At 47.7% G+C, this 21251-nt stretch overlaps 1 protein-coding gene and 1 long non-coding RNA gene across 6 annotated transcripts; both read left to right on the top strand.

The window, feature by feature from the left end:
• Positions 1-1179: 1179 nt before the first annotated feature.
• On the top strand, positions 1180-3788 carry LOC122384207. Its single transcript, XR_006256997.1, has 3 exons — positions 1180-1368; positions 1789-1933; positions 2452-3788. It is a non-coding gene; the product is annotated as an uncharacterized LOC122384207 (long non-coding RNA).
• A 3761-nt stretch (positions 3789-7549) lies between these two features.
• On the top strand, positions 7550-13315 carry LOC122384186 (zinc finger protein 64-like). Of its 5 annotated transcripts, none has more exons than XM_043371316.1 (8): positions 7550-7771; positions 9157-9348; positions 9644-9965; positions 10354-10555; positions 10881-10948; positions 11220-11360; positions 11841-11918; positions 12272-13315. In XM_043371316.1, the coding sequence occupies exons 2-8, from the start codon at positions 9157-9159 to the stop codon at positions 12685-12687; spliced, it is 1419 nt and encodes a 472-aa protein (XP_043227251.1). In that variant the 5' UTR covers positions 7550-7771; the 3' UTR covers positions 12688-13315. The 5 variants fall into 5 exon arrangements, with proteins under 5 accessions (XP_043227251.1, XP_043227235.1, XP_043227244.1 ...); XM_043371300.1 differs by having other exon boundaries at positions 7560-7587; XM_043371289.1 differs by lacking the exon at positions 7550-7771 and having other exon boundaries at positions 8965-9348; positions 12272-12714; positions 13232-13315.
• The last annotated feature ends 7936 nt before the right edge of the window (positions 13316-21251 follow it).

Here is a 21251-nt window from a genome sequence, read left to right as displayed (position 1 = left end):
ATTTGTTGAAACGATTGTTCTCTGAGACCACTGTGTAACTTTTGACCTGAGAATCACCAATTATAACGACAATGGTGGAAGCAGTAGGCACTGTAGAGTGTAGGCAGCACTATATAGTTGGCACACTTACGCAAGCACACGACTTACGCAGTGGACATCTGCATCATGCATGTTAAGGTTTACTGGGAAGAGTGAGAAATTAGTCAAGGCGATATTTCCAATTGAGCTGGGGCGGAGAGGGGGAGGGGACGTATGGTCAGCTATGCCAATAATTCATTCTCGTTATGCAGCTGTGTAAAAGGGCGTCGTTTTTTTCTTGGGTGAGACCTTCCCCATTGGCCATTTCCAAGCTAAATCGTGGTGGAGAGTCTGGAGACCTCAGCCTCGGTAGTCGGTACCCTGCGCGCTGCGCCACCTTGCGAAACATAAAGCAGCAGTCCTGACATCTACAGGCGTTACTTTTCATGAAAGCGTGGATGTGTTCGCGCTTATGCGAAGAAAATTCTTCCGAGTATGGTTGATAATGAGATTAATTGTTGTCATTTATTTATTAATTCATTGGCAAAAGTACCCTAATAAATCGGTAAAGTAGCTTAAACTGTATCGTATTTCCTTGAGAAAAAATGACGAACTCATCCTAAGACATCCAGATTATTGGATGCGTTCGTCAGTTGTAAGTAGTTCAAGTTTTTGGAAAAAGTTGCTTGTGGAAAATCATAATATTTCAAAGATATGCCTATTTTCGAATAGTTTATGCATTTATCTGCATTGAAAAATGATTGTAAAGCAAAAGTGCAAACGATTGTTGTCAATTTATTCTCTCAAATCACTATTTACGAACGCACAAAACTCCAGCTTTTAATTTAGTGCGTGTGCGAATTGCGGTCAGGAAAAAAGATTTAAACTGTCTATATTCCTCTTAAAACAATGAAGGATGAATGAGAAAAACGCTGTTTTGAACAATTGTATGTTTATTTTTTCTCAATTAAGCAAAAAACCAAAATTTTCAACTATTATTACATTTGCTCTCACAAAACCCATCACTTTTAAGCATGACGTCATGTCAGCCAAACTTACTAGCGCCATCTCTGGAGAGCATCTTTCGAAACCTCCAGACGATAGAGAGAGCCCGAATGCGCCACTGTGTTTTGCACTGTGTGGAGTCCGTGCGGTGTCGGTTCTCGGGACTGAATTTCGGTGAATTTGATAGCAATTGATTTGAATTTTGCTCAGATGGGTTGTGAATTTATATTCAGCAAGTGTCACAAACATGGAAAGGCAAGTTTACAAAGGACAGGAGACTTAGAAAGGCTTCAATTGACGTAGCCGAAGAGAGGCGAGAAGCCGAAGATAGACCGACTCCAAACGGTAATTCCATCGATGTAACACGTTTCCCGACATTTTTTTTTATGGCGAGCATAACTAAGAGTATAAAATAGTCTAACTTAACTCATAGCTGGATATTGTATTGCCCATATAAGGTAATTTACCTGTATAAGTTTATGGGCATAACAATATAGGAAATTGACCTGCACCCTTTGAGAAAGGCATTAAAAGATGATACATGCTGCTGAGAATGATTATATAAATTCAAGATTAATTGCAAGCATTTTAGCAGTGTTCTACTTTGTCTGGTACCAACGATATTGCAAGCAGCTAAAGGTTATGATGGAAAAAGACAAATTACTATTTTGACACCAGCAACCAGAAGGTGTATGTAATAGAACACTAAGCTACCTACTATTTATGAATTGTTACAAGTATTGATCAACCTTTATGGTGTTACAGGTGCCCAGTGCAATAATGTTTCTGGTGCGGAGTTGTCAGGATGGAGTCCGAGGAATCAAGGAAGGCAGAGGACCTGCGTATGAAGGAACCAGCCCTGCGGATGAAGTTCTGAGGTGCATACAGAGGGATTCCACTGAAAGACCAGGTAGGAGTTGGTGAACAGCTTGTGCACTGCAGTATATCATCCAGAAGTAACTGATAGCCTTTCTTGCAAAATGTTTTCTTTTAACTCATCACCACCGAAAGCTACTCATTATTGATATAATATCTTCATTTCATCAGGTAAATTATTGTTTACTCTAAGTTTTGATTCACACTGAAGTGAACACTATTTTAGAATATTCACTCGGTTCTTTTAGCAACTAAATAAGGCCAAGTTTTTTGTTGTTTTTTTAAAATAAAGTTTCACCTAGAATATTTGTATAGGTAACTGCAATAATAGTGCATTTCAAAATTGCAAATACTTTGTGTAAAGTTCATGGGTGTTGATGAAGTCACTGTATCCAGTTCATCATATCAGATTTCAACTGTGCTTAAACTGCAATGTTTTGCTAATTGCTTCAGTATATAATGTCCTTTTATCCATGCGTGCTAAACATATGTATCTCATTATGACTTGCCAAGATCTTTCCCTGTCTAATGCCATTTTTCATTTATTCACAGGTGCAATGCTGCATTGATAAGATCCAGATACAAGAGCATGGATGCTACCAGATCCTGTGATTTGAAGTTACCAGTGTCACTGCTGCTACAAATGACATCAGCAACCAACACTTCGTTTGGTGAAAGTTTAGAGGAGCAAACAGTTGGTGCTCTGTGTAGTCAAGCAGTGGAATTTTGCCACAATCATGAAGTTGATTAAGGTGTCAATTTTTGCTCTGGCTTCTGGGACACCTTGGATCTACATTGCAACCTATGCTAGTGTTCAACATTTTGTGTCATAGTCAGGGCTGCGGAGTCGGAGTCGGAGTCGACAGTTGTGACCGGAGTCGGAGTCGGAGTCGATTTTAGAAACCCGAGCCGGAGTCGGAGTCGGAGTCACCGAAAATCTGTCGACTCCGCAGCCCTGCTAGGTCTGCGGAGTCGGAGTCGGGAGTTGGAGTCGGTCGGAGTCGACAATTCTGCCCGGAGTCGGAGTCGGAGTCGGGGCTGGTTTTTGAAAGCCGGAGTCGGAGTCGGAGTCGGACTTCGGAGCCGCCGAAAAACCATCGACTCCGCAGCCCTGGTCATAGTATCACTGATGTAAAGCGTGTTGCATCATACACAAATGAGAGCCAGCAAATTGTCAGATATTTTCTAGTGATAGAGAACTGCATGCCTTAAGCAATTGTTGAAGGTGATAAGTGGTGAATGGTAGGGCTCAGCCACTCAGCTCCTTCCTTCAAAAGCTATCAATCAGCTCTAGAAGAGTATTCATAGCAATGCTTCATATGTGAAGGCTACTTGACTGAACAGAACATTGTGGATTTGTTAAGTACCTCTTTATTACAATTTTGTGCCCATTACAAGCCAAGCTTAGTTTACTTAGTTTGTTGCAAGTTTTCCAGGCAGCCTTCACACTTGTGTCGCTGAATATTAAACTTTAACTGAAGACCGACGAGATATTGTCCCTTTCGCATCAGATTGTAATCAGTCAGTCGTGTTGGTAGAAGGTACAGTCTGTCTTAAAGTACCGCGCAAAGTGACGGTGGATCCATCAAGCCTGACCGAGGAAGGGCCTGCTATAATTTGAAAGTCACCGAACCAATTGACCTGGGGAACGGACGAGGATGTCATGTAGAGCCACGCAGAAATCGCCGGTGATTCGTTGCCCATCATTACAGAATGAACGCATGCCGGATGAAGGGTTAAGTCAATAGTCTGTACAAACTATATACAGGGATGTGATTGACAGTGACGAGCGCTAGAGGTCAACTTAAGACCGTAGGTATGCGTTCTTGTCATGGAATGTGTACTGCAAATCGATTGTTTCATGCGTGTGAATATATGTCTGAATGTAATAAGGTTTTTAATTTCAACTGTGTAAGTTAAAATATGTGATAACATCGTATCTTTCGTACTCCGTAGCTTTTGGTGACCATTCGATCAGCTCCCTTTCCTTCCACTCAATGACGATGTAGTAGTTTGCCTTTCACACGCGTCATTGTCTTCCTAATATCGAAATCAACTGTAGCTACTCATTTTAGCAAAATGATGAACCTGAAAAAGATATGAAACGCAGTTTCCGTTCGCGGCGCGTCGGCCGCCGTCGCCGCCCGCAGTGTTATTCCCGGCCCGGCCCGCGCCCGGCCGCATATTTACGTCTGGACAACGAGTTGCGGGGAAAAGTGCTGATTGTGTTGCAGTTTTAGGAGCCGGTGATTAGGCTGGATTTTTGGGTTACTTTTTCGTTCTGATTCATGTATTTCATAGTGTTTGGCTTTTGAATATTTTAGTTCTTTCAGATAAATATTACTTGCCTTACAACTTTTGTAAAAACGTTTCATTTTTTATAAGCCGACGTTCAGAATCCTAAAAATACATCAGCACTACAATCATTGTAAACAAACAAATGGAGCGCACCACTTGGCTCTGTTCCAAGGCCATTTTTTAGTTTATCTGGTGGTTTTCTTGCTCTTGTACGTCGTTTTGTTGGATGTTTTGAATCCCTTAAGATTGACTTATATCATATTTTAGAAGCATGTTGACTGAAAACAATCTGAAGTATCCAGGAGGCTGACAGAGGTCCTGACTACTGAGCAGTGACGTACCCAAGGGGGGGGCCACGGGGGCCATGGCCCCCTCCTGAGCGCCGAAGGCGCTCAGGGGGCCCCTCAGGCCCCGGTATATTTTTTCAAACACTGGATAAAACGTCTTTTACTAGGAAGAAAAAATTATATTAAAGTTTCATTTATGTGCCCCTGGTTACCCGAGGGGCCCCTGATGACCCGATGGGCCCCTGCAGTCATCCGAGGGCCCCGGTTTCCTGGCCCCTGGTCGCCTAGGGAGCCCCTGGTAGCCGGGGCCTGGTCGCATGGGGCCCCTGATTGCCTGGGGTCCCTAGTCGCCTAGGGGGCCCTGGTAGCCGGGGGGCCTGGTCGCATGGGGGCCTCTGGTCGCATGGGGCCCCTGATAGCCTGGGGCCCCTGGTAGCGGGGCCTGGTCGCATGGGGCCCCTGGTTGCCTGGGGCCCCTGGTCGCCTGGGCGGCCTGGGGGCCCCGGGTGACCTAAGGGCCCCTTCGGAAGCAGGTGGCCCCCTCCTGGGCGAAATCCTGGGTACGTGCCTGCTACTGAGCAATATCAATATCAAGTTGAACAAGTTATGAAATTTTGGTTGATAAACGCAAGTTGATCGGGCTCATATATCAGCAAGAAAAAGTAAAATTAAAAGAGCTTATTGTCCAAAAACAAGCTATAATATTGCAGACCTTGGAGCAATACTGAAGAGCACGCTGAGCAGGATCATGCCTGAAAATGTTTACTGATGAGCGCATATTGATGTATTGGTATGAATATTGAATGATAACTACAACAGCAAGATAAATTAGTGCTAACTATCAAGTTAAAATCTAGAATGAATGGACTTGGGCAGTTTTACTATGCTTAGATGCTATGCAGATTGTAATGTGCATCAGGTACTCAGTGTCTGGCAAATGAAACATGCGATCATTCCATTGCTACTGGAGGAGAAAGCTTGGATCACTAGATCCACTTTATGTTGATTATGATGTTAATCATCATCACTATATTTCTTGAAAAAAGGATTGTAGTAAAATTGTCAATGTGACAATCCATGCAACGATGTGATCATATTATGTGTTCATAGTCATTCGTGATAGTCATTATTGGTCCAATATACAATGGCAAAGCTCTCAGTCTCAGCGTTTCTTCCTGTGGATGGCCAGCAGTGACTCAGAGCTTAGAAGTATTAGTTTTCTTCACAGGGCTGGGATAAAAAGTACTGAGGGTAATCTTCCACCAAGGAACTCTACTTTGACATGGTATGAGATGTAGGCACAAGTAGTTAGGTGCTCAGTTCCTATAGTCAGTACTCAGTAGTTGTGTATGTTTAGTCGGGTTAGCTTAGATCAGATTGTTAGTTTTTCAATTTGCCAAATGTCCATAAAAATGTGACTGAGCAATGAGCATACCTGAACCTGACTATCCTGACAGCTGACCTAACCTCAATCATCACACATATTTGCAGCCTACCCAAGACCTGCATGGCAGTAGCACCCAGTTATAGGTAGGTACTCACCCTAACTCAATCTTACCTGCTAACCTTCAACTTGCCAAAAGTTAGCTCACATTGCCAAGCTGTGTCCAGGGAAACAGTCAACTGAGGAACTGGCTCATTGGGTGGCTGGTGTGAGTCTGTGCATTTAAAGTGTTTCTTCTCTGAAGCTGCTCTGCACTGCTGTATGTCATGTTAGATGCTCAGAAAATGTGGGAAATGATTACTAAGCTACTTTAGTGCTTTGTTAATGCTTGAGACATGAACAAGTAGATCCTGCAGGGTACAGCTATGAGTTAGGTGCTAGGTGAGTATGTTATGTGAATGTGCTGTTCCCTGTTTGACCGTAAGTATACAAACAAGCACAGGGTCACAGTTATATTCAATCTCCACATAAACATACAACAAAAACGGCCATATAGCCTAACTCCGAACACACCACAGGTAACTTAAGCCTTTGAAGGCACAAAAATGTTTTGATTAACAGGACAGGTTTACAATATATCCTCCGTCCTTGGGGGATCTTGCTGCCAAGTTGAGGTATGATGACTGAACTTCAGGATTGATCAACCTTTTCTTAGCCACTGCTTATATACGAGAAAGACCAAATGCTTGTTTGTTTTGATTTACAGGACATGTATACAATATATCCTCTGTCCTTGGGGGATCTTGCTGCGAAGTTGAGGTACGATGACTGAACTTCAGGATTGATCAACCTTTTCTTAGCCACTGCTTATAAACGAGAAAGACCAAATGCTTGTTTGTAAACTGCGTTGAAAGTTTAATGATCCACCTTCAATTCTGACATGAAGGCACAAATGAAATAGTTCCCTCTCCTTTTGGAATACACAAAGCAAAATATTTAATAAATTTTAGTGGATGGACAAGAGCAATTAGCATAGCTTTCCCTCAAGTTAACTTCTGGCACTGTTGATGAATTACACTGACGCTTATTCGCTTCATATTTTGTAACAAACGCGCTAAAACTGCAATATCACAGCACTATATGCTTCTTGACAAAATGCAATAATATTGAAAATTTAGCCCTGATGGCATTCATTCTTGGTGGAAACGTAATTACAAAATATTTTGTAGTAACTATTGAATTCCGGCCGAAAACAGTGCACGGTTTAAAAAAGAATCATTCCAATGACGGTCCATTCTTGCGGTCCTGAAATCGCCACTATTTCCGGCCTCTCCAACGCAACTCGTTGTCCAGACGTAAATATGCCGCCCGGCCGGCGCGTTGTGTCCAAAGCATACCGTGCTGCCACCTGGCGAGACTTTTCGGAACTCTTAGCGCGAACATCCCCATTGAATCGTACCTTCGAATATCTTTTATTTTTATCAAAGTTTCAAACGTTCTAAGTTTGCAGGAATAATGAAGCAAGATTATTGGAAAATCTTGAACATTTGACTTTAACGTTATTGACCTCGAAAATTGACTAGTGATAAAAGATAAGTTCTGACCGAATTTGGATCAATGACGTCATCAAATTAGGAACAAGCAAGAAACAACCCAAGCAAGGAATATTGCATGTGTTTTGCGCCAGAAGTGTAATCAGATGCAATGCATAACATATGAGTCTGTAATTTTCCTACTTTAAGGGCCTACTTAAAGTAGGCCCTTAAGGCCCTTATCATGGTTCAAGTGAAAACCATGATAAATATTTTCATTTTTGAATCCTTAGAAATATCATGTTGGTGCTAAATACTATAAATATATGAGTGTTTTGTTGATTAATTTCTGTAGATAGGTAGGTTGGTAGGTAGGTGCCTACCTAGGGGAAGGTGGGGTAAGACGGCCCAGCGGGGCAAGACGGACCACCAGCCCTCCCGGCTGAACCGCTGCTGGTATCTACTGCTTTATGCACTCACTATGTTTGTTTTCCTTCATAACAATGGCCACCTTGAGCTCATGCTGCTAGGACGCATAGCTTTTGAGTTATTGAGAAAAATGTTGTTTTTCGTCAAACCGATCTAATATAAGAGGTCTACGGGTGATTCAATTACGGCGCCTTTCTTGCATGATTAGTTTCTATTTTGCACTTTACTGTGAAGAACAAAGTTATAAACATAGTTATCATCACACTTTAGGAAAGGCAAGGTTTTGCAATGCTGGGCTATTTGACATATACCTCATGATAATGACAGAATTTAGATTTGGGGCAAGACGGACCACTGTGATCCATCTTACCCTGTGGTGGTCCATTGTACTCTGCATATGGAAAGATTTTTTCCCAAAACATTGACACAAGTTTAAGTAAGCTAATTTTTCAGGAAGGAGTCTTTGTTGCATGTGAGCCATGCATGAAAGTGCTCAGTTAGCATGCATTCATGCCTAACGACAATCAACACACATGTTCCCAGCTTTTAGCTGCACTTCCATCACACATGAGTAAAGAATAAAGGCTCATTTTGTTATTTTACCATTCTGGTTACTTTTTCTTACAAGAGTACAGAGCAGAAGTGTAACACACATGAACGGATAGCAGGCACTGCTGAGTGGTCCGTCTTACCCCACGTTTTTTCTTGTCTGAGTTTTTGACATGTCCCTCTTTAAGAGCATCCACCACCTAGATGTCTTTAATTTGAAATTTAGTCTTTACACATATCAACAGAGGGAAGATTGAGCATTCCGAAGACTATAAATAATATGAATTACGAGAGCAGTGTAGCAAGATATGCGGCCTCAAACCTTAGCTGGTCCGTCTTACCCCACCTTCCCCTACTGCCTTTATATGTTGGTACTAGGCATATATTTTACAGCCTTGTATATCGAGATGTTCCCATCTTACAATGCTACCGTGTGAGACAAAATGACATAGGCCTTGCGCCCGGCTTGCGGTTACATGCCCCATTCCGAGTGCGGAATGCAACAGCAACAAGCAACATCCCTATCACTATGCATTTGTTGTCCTGCAGTGGAAAGGCTCATTTTTTTTTTAATGGTCACGCTGGGTGTATTCAGCTGCAAACACTAAAACAATTGAAAACAGAACTTGAAGCATTTGGAGATTTCACTGACTTGTTTCACTGATTTGTTGTTATCATTCTCCATTTACTGATGTAGAATGTAGAGGCCATCATCTTTGCTGTTCTTTTCCTGTAGAGAATATGCTATACCTTTTTTGAAGTGATTTTCTGACCCCAGATGAAAATGGCACATCAGCAGCATACATTGCTGGACTTGATAAATGGATCCCAATTTGAAGATATCTATGGTGATCTACACTTCTGCAGCAAATGTCAAATGCAATTCTCAAGCCTGCATGCCTTTGTTAACCATAGGATTCATCACTGCCACTTGGCAGTAAGACACAGCCCAGAAGTATCCCTAAATGCTGTGAGTATCTACTTTCCAGCTACACATTCCATGCCATGGTGATGTTTCATGTTTTAGTTTCATCTCTTTATTAGGTTTAGCTAACTTTTGGTAGTGAGTTTTAGGTAGAGGGTGATTTTTTGTAGTCCTGGCTATTTGGTAACAATAGAGGGACATTGTCCAGGGCCCAAGGACACAGCTTAACATCCAGCATGTTATTAATGCTCAGCCTAGATAAACAGACATCTTGTTTGGGTGTAGGGGGTTAAAAACTTGTTAGTTTTCACTGCCAGTTGAGTTGCCGTTTCTCGGGCAGCAGGTGCAGGTGTGCGGGCCGGCGGAGGACGCTGGTGGGCAGCCGGGGCTGCTGCCGCTCTCCGAGGGCTCCGCGGTGCAGTCGCCGGCCGCGCCGGTCCAGCAGCTGCCCCACCCGGCGCTGGTGTCCGTACCGGTGCTGTCCGCCGCCGGCGCGCCGCTCGAGCTGCTTGTCCAGGTGACTCAGCCGGCGGAGACGGCCGCCGCCGCCGACCCGCCGCCGCGGAAGAAGCGACTCCGACCGCGGAACCACGTGTGTGACATCTGCGGGCACCGGTGCGCCTTCCCCAAGGACCTGGTGCGGCACAAGTTCAAACACACCAGTAAGTGGCACTAAGCTACTGTTTATTTTGGCCTAATTGCAGCAAATCGTCGTGATTTAGCTAGAGAAAAGTATGATTATGTTCTTTGAACGTGATTAACGATAGCGGTGAATTTTAAAAAGATGGGTCTCGGAAGCTAATTTTCGATACGGTAACGTATCGCATGAGTACTCGATTAGCTAAACGAGGCACTTGGCCTGGCTGCAAACTGTTTCGATAAACTGAGCTGCCACCTGTTTTAGCATCAAGCTGCGGTGCCGTGCACTGGTTACCTTCGATCGTCTATGCGTGGGAGACCAGTGTCGGTGCGACTGAGGCCGCCCTGTCCTTCCCAGACCCCAACACTGTCCTGATGCTCCGCCCTGACGCGCCGCCGCCGTCCCGCCAGACGAGAAGTTCCGCTGTTCGGTGTGCGGCGCCCTCTACAGTCGGCCGGACAAGCTGGCCGAGCACGAGCGTCTGGCGCACCGGCAGCCGGAGGCGCGCCGGCGCCGCGCCTGCACCGTCGAGGGCTGCACGTTCCGCGGCGCCAGCGGACACCACGTGAAGAAACACATGCGCGACCGCCACTCGGACGAGCGGCCGCACAGGTACGGACAGGGCACTCTGCTGATAGTAACTCGGGCCGGATTCTGAGCACGAATTCCTACTTCCCCGGGCTTTGTCGGCAAATCCGAAACCGTAGTAGTAGCGCATTTTGTACCTACAGCGCTCTTTGGATATATAATTAGCGTGGCATTGCTGAATTAATGTCATTATGAACTGTTCCATGAGCTCTTCGCGAAAACGCGCTAGATGGTCGTTGCCATTGTGCGCCGTTTCACCAGCGGGCTCGGCGTGCCTCCGTTTCCAGTCCTGACCGATGAGCTGGTAACGCCGGGGCGCTAACTGGTCTGCGTCTCTGCCCCGTTTCAGCTGCCAGGTGTGCAGTTACGCAGCCAAACACCCACATCAGCTTACCGTCCACCTGCGCTCTCACACGGGTAAGATGCATTGCAAACCCTCTCCCGTGGATGGCGTTCTCCTTTTGACCTGTCGTGCAATGGAAATGACTGCGTGATGTCTCCTCTTTCCAACATTGACCGTTCCCTGCCATCTTCCACATGGTAACAGGTAAGGCTCCTGTCGTCTCGTAGGTGTCCCCTGTCTCACATTTGACATTCCCCCTTCCTGTCTCGCATATGACGGCTCCTGTCCCACATTTGACGCCTCCCCGGTCCCACATCAGCTGACGGCTCCCCGTTCCGTCGTCAGGCGACCGTCCGTACCCGTGCCAGGAGCCGGACTGCGGGCGCACGTTCCGCACCAGCTGGGACCTGCGCCGCCACCAGCTGCTGCACACGGGCGACCAGCCGTTCGGCTGCCAGCTGTGCAGCTTCGCGTCGGCATTCAAAGGTACGGCATCGGACACCACCGCCACCTACACACCCGGGGCAGTCGGTGTGCCACAGAGGTGGGACAGCGCCCCTGTCAGCAGCCGAATCGTTCACTGAGGCGGGGCAGTGCCCTTGTCAGTAGTCACGTTGGTCGGTGCAGTAGGGCAAGGTCTTTCATAGTTCATACATTGTAGAATTCTCCAGTTGATTATTAAAGGTGGGACGACTGGCTGCATGTTACAGAATTCGTTTTAGCCGTGCTTTCTTTCTAAATTTGATTTTGTAACTATTGCTTACAGGAATTTTCAATTCATTGAAATATGTCATTGTCTCCCTAGCTGATGTGTAAACGTTAGATCTACTTGTCAATGTGTTATTTTTACCTGCCTATTGTTGCGTCTTTTTTAGTTGTATTGTCTCACATGCTTCTAGGGACAACTGTCGCCAGATTATAGGTCCGATACCACTAATCTATTGCTGAAAGTGTCGTTATTTACAGGCAACTATTATAAGCATCTGCGAAACATTCACGGCATCGATAAGGACGGAAATAAAATACCGGAAAAGGCAGCAACAGGTAGGTGAAAAGCACCCATATGTAACAAATACATTAGGTATCGGTAATCGGAATCATGCTGTCAGCTGAACTATGCAATGAAACATTATTTCCGAATCAAGAATTAAAGAAGCGTTGACTTTTTATGAATTTGTTATGACTGTTTGCATTACCACTCATTGATTGCATTATTGCCGTGCTCGCGCCATTGATACCTGTCGGTGTTGGACACCGATACCTGCCAACACCTGTCGGTGTTGGACCGGATCGGTGTCTGTTTCTGCTGTTTGATGTCTGAGCTGTGTGGCCCGCTGCCGTCCGATACCAGTGGAAGGTTCGCTCCCCAGCTGACCGTCCACCATCTGCCCTCACAGGTGAGCGTCGGACCACCACCGCCACCCGTCGCGGCCGGGGCCGGGACGCCCGGCCGCTGCCGGCCAACTTCTGGTGCGACCAGTGCACCTGCTCGTTTGTCAGAAACGAGGCATACCTGGTACACCTCGCTACACATTCGGACGGGGCTCGGCCGGCTGTTGGGTCGGTCCAGCCCGACGGGACCGCCCTGCCGGCATCTGAGATCGCCGCTCCGAGCGCCGTGCCGCGAGCGGAGTCCGGAGCGCAGTCCTGCCCAGACCTATCGGCGCACACCGACCACACAGCTGAGTTACCGGGGCCCGCCGCCCCCCGCTCAGTGCCGTCCTGTCCCGCCCAGCCTGGAGAGCTGCTGTTACCGGTGCCCGCCGCGCCTCGGTCAGTGCCGTCCAGCGCCAACCCGCTGGATGCCACGTGATCATGGTTAGCCACCGCCAGAAATGGCCTTCATACCAGACATGTGCATGGATCCGAGTGATTGATCTATGATCTCAGTGGATCTCGAGGCAAATTGTAGGTTCGGATCTATGATCCCACCGAATCCGGCGTGAAAAATTTATCCTGGATCTATGATCTTACAGGATCTGACGATAAACCAAAAGCATGGATCTATGATCTGAGTGGATCCCACCATGAACAACATTTGAAACCAGGTTTCCAAGTGTTTCTATGTCAATAAGTGCCATAAAACTATGGATTATGACGTGTTATCACATACAAACACTAAATTAGAACGTTTGTGAGTTGCAACGAGTGATCTTTTGGGATTTCTGTGTTGACAAAAAATAAATGAGGATCTATGATCCCACTGGATCTCAAGCAAAAATACTAGACTCGGATCTATGATCCCTACGGATCTCTCGATAAATTAAAGAGCTGGATCTATGATCCCGACGGATCCGAGATCAGGATCCGTGGGATCAGATCCCAGATCCATTTTCTCGGATCCATGCACATGTCTGCTTCATACAGTACAAAATGTCTTTCATTGTGATATATGGTTTTGTGAGTGGAATACTTTTACCCGTAATATATCTTTGTTATAATTCGGTTGGTGTCAGTTAACCCGCGCCCGGCTGGGGGTCCTGGATTTCCACGCCCTGCTGGGGGGGGGGGGGGTGTTTGAACACCCCCCCTTGTAACTCGGCTCCTAGGCCACGTAGCGATACGCGGAAGGCGGCGTTCGAAAGAGCGTCAAAAATAATGACGAAATCACTTCGGTCAATTTTTTGGTCAGGTCAAAGGTCAGGTCACCAGAGGTCATTGAAGGCAAAATTTCGCCGATTTCCAGGTCGAATGTCGAAAATTTCCAAGAAGCCAACGCATAACTCGGGAACCAATAGAGCTACAGCGCCGCGGAAAAGCGCATTCGGTAGCCCTATTAACGCCCTTTCTGAGTAATTCTCTCAGATTTGACCTAACTTCAACGGTTTTGCCTGCAGGGGGCAAAAACTGCAAAAATAGCCGATTTTTTTCGGAAACAGTTTTTCTGCAATAACTTTTGACCCAAGCCTTGTACGAGCTTACTTTTACCGGCATCGTGTTCCTCTCGTCAAGACGCATCGAATGAACTATAACTTGACCTTGAAAGGTCAACTTGAAAATTTGACCTCAGGTCAAGGTCATGACCTGACCGGAAAGGGTCATGTTGCATATCAGTCGATCCGTATCGTCGAGCTGAACACATCTAAGGCGTTTTCATCGCTCTAGCACGCCTCTATCAAAAGTTATTCGCGAAAAACTGTTAGATATCATTCGTGACCTAAGATGACCTCAGGGCATAAGCAAGGGTCACGGACACCATTTTCATGTTCAGTGTGTCTAAACCATTTGTAATTCGGTGTTTGGGAGTGTTTATAATGTCTTTCGTCCAAAAGAGGCGCATTTCAATTTTCTCCCATTGACTTATAATGGGGAGGTCGCAAAATTGACCTGACCTTAGGTCATCGATATCAAAATTCTGAGATATACATTTTGTACATGCTATTGCTCTTAGCAATCGCTGAAAGTTTCAAAGCGATCGGTCACTCGGTGTAGCTATGACAGACATTGAAACTTTTTATGAGGTGAGGTCACTTCAAGTGACCTGGTGACCTGACCTTGAATGACCTTGGTCTGAAATTTTCACAACATGTGTAGAATTGATGTATGATAAGGTGTACCAAAAACGGCGGCGCTCCGCGCCGCCGTTTTTGAGATATTCGCGAAAAACCACAAGGGGGGGTGTTCAAACACCCCCCAGCAGGGCGCGGGTTAAGCTCACCCTAAGGTTTGCATTTCCTTAATTTGTCGAAGAAACATAACAATTCGGCTGTGAAGTCATCGCATCTCTTCTTGAAAATGGAAGAACTTTTAGTTGCCTGAAGTGAGAATTAGGTAACCTGTAGAGCCTGTGAAAACTTGTGAACGTTTCGACGTGGTTCATCAAGCGTGTCCTACTATAGTTATAGGAAGAACATCGAAAAAAATACTGGCCCCCAGGAGAAATCGGTGCCACTGTCCAGGTACAGGGTGGAGGCTGATGAGTGATGTACAGTTTCTTTGGACCTTGCCCCGAGATTATCGTTTTAATCCGGTTCACCTCGGATCAGTCTCCTTCAAAAGAGGCCCTTCTGATTAGTTGACACACTATTCATAAACTAACCGGGGAAAGTTGTGTTCATTATCATATCGACTTGGACGCAGAGTATCATGTAGTTTGCATACTCGTAAGCCTTGATTAAGTAGCATTTTTATATCGAAATGAGCTGTTGAACGGCGTCTTGGGCTAGCGTAAATCCCACTAAATTGACCGGACTAGCGCACTTACCCGATGGTAATAGCTAACTGGTGCATTTCGTCACAAACTTACCTCGTACTCTGGACTTTCGTAAATTTTTGGAACGTAATTCAATTTGATTGAACGCATCGTCCATTGAACATGATAGGATTCGGTTGTTGTGTGCAGCAGCTAGAGAAGTTTGGCCATGAATATGTGAGTTTTAAAGGTAGTGTGCCAGCTTTCTTGGACCGTATGGAGTTAATGGCCCAGATAAGGAGAACCGGATTTTTAGAACTTATCCATACCTTCAAAACTCATGGAAACGTCTTAAATTCTTCAAATTTTGAGTACCCCAGTGCGAAATTCGCCCCGACGGGTTGTCGGTCGTACCCCAACCACATTTCACACCACTATGAACAATAAATGCACACACTGAAATCGCTATTACCGATATGCTCATCCAATCAAGTTTCGATAAACCCGTTCATCATCAGCTCCTGCGGTTTCGAACACGCCTGTTAGGTGGTGCGGTAGACCACGCCCAAAGCCAGGGCCCCGGCAACGTGAGGTAGCCGAGTCAGGGCAGCGTGCGCTGACCCAAGCCGGAGCCGCGCGTCCTCCCGGTGTCATGTGATAGCCCGGGGCTGCCCGCGGGGATGCGGTAGACCGCGCCCAAAGCTGCGGCCCCGGCTTGGGTCAGCGCACGCTGCCCCGACTCGGCTACCTCACGTTACCGGGGCCCTGGCTTTGGGCGCGGCTTCTGCTCATACTTTGTGGTGCGGTGGTGGTGCGTCGGGCTGCGCGCTCTGACTTCGGCCAAGAAAAATGCGTCAGCTGATCATTGTCATTTCTGCCACTTGCGTGTGGTGAAATGGGGTCATAACTTATAAGACGGCTTTTTCATATCAATTATTTTACATAAAATCATATTTCAAACCATAAATTATGTTCGACAGCCAAATAAAAGAAACAATACCAATACGGGCTTACAGTTTAAGACTCGACATTGTGTTGTCTACGATTAGACAGCTGATAACTCATTCCCGTACGTCGTATGGTCGTAACACTATAATGACCTTTGCTTATTGTCACAAGTGCGCCGCATTCGCGATTGTTGCCCGACGCCTGTTTGCAGGTGAGCCCACTACAGTTGTTATACATATCTAAAAACCGATAAACTTTAAGGCGAAAAAGGCACTATTCCAGGCCCATTTTTGATTTTTTTTGCGATATTAGGTAAAAACAGAAGCTTCTTATCCTAGGAAAAATAAAATGGGAAATCTTTCAAAGGTGGCACACTAAAATGACACCCGTTCCATCGTATCTATCTTCACGCCGCAACCCCCCCCCCCCCCCCCTTCCGGGCTGGACAGGCAACTTTATCCCATGCGGGCTGCTCCCTTGGGGCGCACCGCAGCTCCGAAGGGAGCCCCATAACCGGGTGCAGGGAGTGCTGGGGGAGGGGGGGGGGCTAGGTGGCCTGTTCTAACGGACGGGCTCAGCCCCGGCGTCTCCCTAGCCTGCCCAGACCAATGTCTCCCCCTAATTCATATTATCCTTCCGGCTCTGATATGGTCTCATTGGACCGAAAGGGCCTAAACCAACAAAACCAAACAATAACAAGGAGAAATCACTTTTGCCGTATTCTTTATTTTTCGTTATGGACGTGCGAGTGTGTGGATATTCCATGCGACGGATGTCTTTCCTCCCCTCCCTCCCTCCCTCCGGACCCGGCGCCAGAGAGGAGCGCCGGTCAGATGATGACGATAATTAATTACCGTGATTCTCCGATGATGGTGGTTCCACATACGGCCCTGTCTGCAGTCCAGGTCCCCTCAGAACGGGTAGGGGGCTGTCTGTCCAAACACTGATAAATGTGTGTGTTCATCGGGCCGGGAATAGGTGGTATAGCCGCGGCCGCTGGGCTAGACTGGGATGGTCCTTAGTTGTCAGTGTGCGAGTTGTGAGTGGCGACAAGCAGTAGTTCATTTTACAACGCTCTCACCTTCCTAAAAGGGAGAGGAAGTGGTTCTTTGATTCGACTTTTGTGGGCGCCAATCGTTTCGAGAACCGGTCTTCGTAATTTGTCGGGTGTTCGCTTAAACGGTTACGGGTTATTTCCCAACATTTTCGTCATGCGCTCGCAATGTTGACAAAGAATGCTTACTTCAGAATTCAGATAATCAGGACAGGTACACGGAAAGCGGGTTATTGACACCTTTTTACGTCGTGCCTCGGTGCCGGTGGCCGGCCGGTGAGACAGAGGAGCGCGCGCAGCGCCGGTCTCCGCTCTCCCAACTCTGTCCCACTCTGTGCCACCTCTCGTCAATCATGCGGGCTGCGCCGGGGTGGTCGGGCCAGACCCACCGCCGCCCCGGACGCGAGTTACCTAAGTGTGGAACTACAAGTCGATTCTAGGGCTCTGATTGGTGACTTTGGTCGGGGGATGACGCTTATAGCATGACGTCACTCGCCTACTTGGCCGGACCAACGGCGCAGCGCAGGCGCGCCGAGCCAACCCAGAGGCTCTCAAACTCAATTGTACAGATCCTGCGCATTGAATGGCGAAACTTCGGCGAGTTCGCTTGAGTTTGGAAGCCCCTGCCAGAGGATTGGAGACGGCCGGATTATTTGCTGGACAGTGGGCAGCGCAGATGGCGATTGACGGTGCCAAAAAGATGATAGGGGAAAAGGAGTTGAGACTTTAGCAGTGAATTATAAGCCTGTTGCATAGCTGAGTGGTAAATTGTAAAATACTTAGGGTTTGAAGAGATGCAGTGTAGATTAGCCGACTCAGGGACATTCTGCCGAGTAATGTAAGGTGGAAGGGTCGCGACTCGCAAGTCGTTTGTTTCCATGATTGCCTGATTAAAATGTAAAGCGTATCTAATGTTTAGTTGATACCTAATACAGCGAGGTTGGGCATCTGCTCAATCCATTTCTTCTCTGCAATAGTGCATTCGCCACTGTAATTCATTGTAAGAGGCACTGGGCTGCGCCGCCTGTTAATTATTCCGAAACCACCAGTGAATTCATTTGCTGTCGTCACAGTCACTCACAACAATACGAATCGTTCAGTCGTGCGCTGGGGGTCCGCCAAATTTAATTGTGCTGCAGAATGCAGACTGGACCGCCGAGAATATAACACTTCCGTCTCCCTGGGCGAGCGGCGCATTGGAGCCGAAGGAAACTGCTTCAGTTTTTTTTTGTGGGGAGGATACCTATGTTTGAAAATTATGTTATGGAATGGTGTGATAAGGAAAAGGACGGTTTCTTGAATTGAGGGCTGTGGAGAAGAGGCAGATTTTCTCATTTGCTACCCAATGCAACGCGAAAAGACGCAAATGTTGCACATTGGGCTTAATAAGTCTAATAAAAGATAAAGGACTTCGTGAATCATGCCTAATTGACCGCGACCAAGTTATTTGCCAATGTCGGTAGGCACTAGGTAGGTAGATACTCAATTGTGAACAGAACGTTCCACCACCCCTCGCCAGAAATTCAATCAGCAGTTGCTTATTAAAACGTTTGAGTGCACCTGACAACCTTTAAAAATGACGTCCTCCCTTTCAATGGTTCGTGCGAAGACACAAAGCCAGAATCAGCCAAGCAATATCGGAATCCATTGCGCAGTGTGTCGGATGTGCCCCCAGTTTTCAATCCACATAGCATAGTACGCACTGCTAAATGCAGGTACGCTCACCTACACATTAGGTATTCGAAGGACTTAATAGCTCATACACATGGAAGAAACACATGAAATGTGATTTATAGCTGCAGCAGAAGTTTGGCGTCCGATGCCTCTTCGCCAAGTTAAGACCATGTCAATCTCGGCCAGTCTGCCGCTGCGCCGGCACTGGCCGTGGTGTGACGTCATCCGGCCGGCTCGGCGCTGGGTAGTTCCACACTTAGGTAACTCGCGCCCCGGACAGCCATTATGACGGAGGGCGGCGGTATCTCGGGATTAGCCCGCCGCCGCCGCCGCCGCTCAATGCCCGCCCGGCGCCGGCGCGACGCACTAACTCAAACCGGCGCACCGGCGCGTCACCTGCGCCACACATCGACGCCCAATATTTTGAAGCGGTGAATATGCGCCGGGCCGGGCCGGGCTGCAGCACCCGAAACCCGCGTCATAAATACGTGATTACGATTGTTTATGCGCTGGTGCCGGGCCGCAGGTCAAGGCGGACCACGTGAGAGGTGTCGGGTAACGTTCCTGATCGCTGCGACACGGACGGCCGGGCCGGGGCTGCAGGAAAGCTGCCTGGCTGAGCCGGGGCTGCGGGGAAAGCTGCCTGGCTGAGCCGCGGCTGAGGGGCCGACTGCCGGGACCCGGGCGAGGGCAGTCCAAACACTGACAGCAGCAGGAATCAGACATCTGAGGGATGCACCCCAGTTGCACTCCGGCCTCACTGCAGTGATAGATACACACAGGGAATGACAGACGACAGTACCGTAGGACGATATGCTACATGGACACCCGGTGACGGGTGACGTATAGGGAATGGACACGGGCAGCGGTGGCTACACACGGGAGAGACGGCTCTGGCAGTCTCTCTGGGTGCCGCGGGAGCTGTTGTGGCCGCTGTATGAGAGCAGACAGCCGTCTCATGATGGACTGCCCCGGCGCAGATGAAGGGTGACCGGCGAGTAGATGTGATACCAAAAAAGGTCGACAGACGGTAACGATCGCCACAGCCGTTCACCACCGCGCCATCCACCTTTGTCCACCGCCGTCCACATTGTCCACCACCGCCGTCCACATCGTCGACCGTCGTCCACATTATCCACGGGCCGTGTCCGAGGCCCGTCTCGGACACGGCGCATTACGCGGCGGCGACACGCGGCGCTGAGTTACGGCCGCTGTTGGCGATCATATCGCCGCCAGGATTTGATTTACGCCACTTTAACGAGATAGGTGACACGAACGGGGGGAGACAGCGGAAGACGCATGGCCGCCGCGAGTGCCGAGTGTCGACAATCAGCCGTGTCCGGCACTGTTGGCACCTGCCGTGATCCCAAGGGCAGGCAGATGGTCCGGTACGGGAGGGACGCACCCAGAAACTGGCAGCACTGGTGCAAAGATTTGGTGTCAATGAATATTGAGGGTATTATAGGAATTATGAAGTGGCAACTTTGAAAAGTTCCCAACTTTTTTTCGCTGGCTCCTTACATAGGGGAGAGTGGGGTAAGATGCCCAGGGTGGGAAAGACGCCCCACCCCCTCTAGCGACGAAACAAAGAATCGGACCTGGAAATTAATGTTCTTAGCGTAAAGCGGAAGCCTGCCTTGTTAACGGCACAAAAAATTGCGAAGCTCAGTTGGGCAACGGCTGGCTGATGACTGCATGTTTTTTATTTGCTGCTTTCAAAAAATATTTTGGTGTCAGAACATTGTAAATATCAAAGAAGGTAAATAATTTTTGCGTCCCTTGCTATAGTCGTGATACATTAGCATGCGTGTACTGTGTCCCAAACAGTTTGTTTCATGGTGTAGTTTTATGGCTAACAAATTGTACTGATTTAATGTTACTTCGGTACCTTGGGGTAAGATGCCCCCTGTCCTGATGGGGAAGGACGCCCCCCTAAATCCGTAGGCTGTCCTTCAAACAGCCCGTCAAATCATTTATTACATACTTGTGATGTAGACAAAAGCCGATCTGGGACTATTGAGAGTCCAGTACGGTCGGGTGCTCCCCATGCCGGTCTCTCGGCCCACATAGCGACTTTTTGGGCGGCATCTGACTCTGAGAGCCCTCACGACGGCCTCTGTGGGCCCAATTATTGGCTCCAGGGCCCATCACGACATCCTTTGAGGGCTCCCACGTTGGCCCCACGGGCCGCACTGGCATCGGAGGTCCCCACGATGGGCTCGAGGGCCCTCAAGCATCATGAAGACCTATAAGAGCCCCACAGTGGTCTCCGAACGCCACCACGGAGGCTTGTTTGGCCGCGCTGGACTATGATGGCCCTAACGATGACCTCTGAAGCCCCTTAAGACTACTTTTGAGGGCCCTTATGATGACGTTTGGTGTCTACTGCAGGCTCGAAGGGACTACTGATTCGTTCAGGCGATTCACGTGCCCATTTATGTCACTTTTAGTGCAGGGGGCATCTTTCCCAACGTCAGGGGGCGTCTTTCCCACCCTGTTGGGTAAGATGCCCCCTTTCACTTCTTCAGGAAAATGCTTAATAGCAAAAAAAGTAATAATATTTCAGGCA

The sequence above is a fragment of the Amphibalanus amphitrite genome, unplaced genomic scaffold (assembly GCF_019059575.1).
Source record: "Amphibalanus amphitrite isolate SeventyFive unplaced genomic scaffold, NRLGWU_Aamphi_draft 000014F_arrow, whole genome shotgun sequence".
Classification (NCBI taxonomy): Eukaryota; Metazoa; Arthropoda; class Thecostraca; order Balanomorpha; family Balanidae; genus Amphibalanus; species Amphibalanus amphitrite.
Note: the sequence above shows the minus strand (reverse complement) of the source record. Positions and strands in the feature narration are given on the sequence as shown.

What these genes read in the sequence shown, in the direction of transcription:
- LOC122384186 (XM_043371316.1), top strand. Translation starts at nt 9,157, where the DNA reads ATGAAAATGGCACATCAGCAGCATACATTGCTGGACTTGATAAATGGA. An exon ending in CAGAAGTATCCCTAAATGCT is followed by an intron (nt 9,349 to 9,643) that starts GTGAGTATCTAC and finishes TTTCTCGGGCAG; the next exon opens with CAGGTGCAGGTGTGCGGGCC. An exon ending in GCACAAGTTCAAACACACCA is followed by an intron (nt 9,966 to 10,353) that starts GTAAGTGGCACT and finishes CCGTCCCGCCAG; the next exon opens with ACGAGAAGTTCCGCTGTTCG.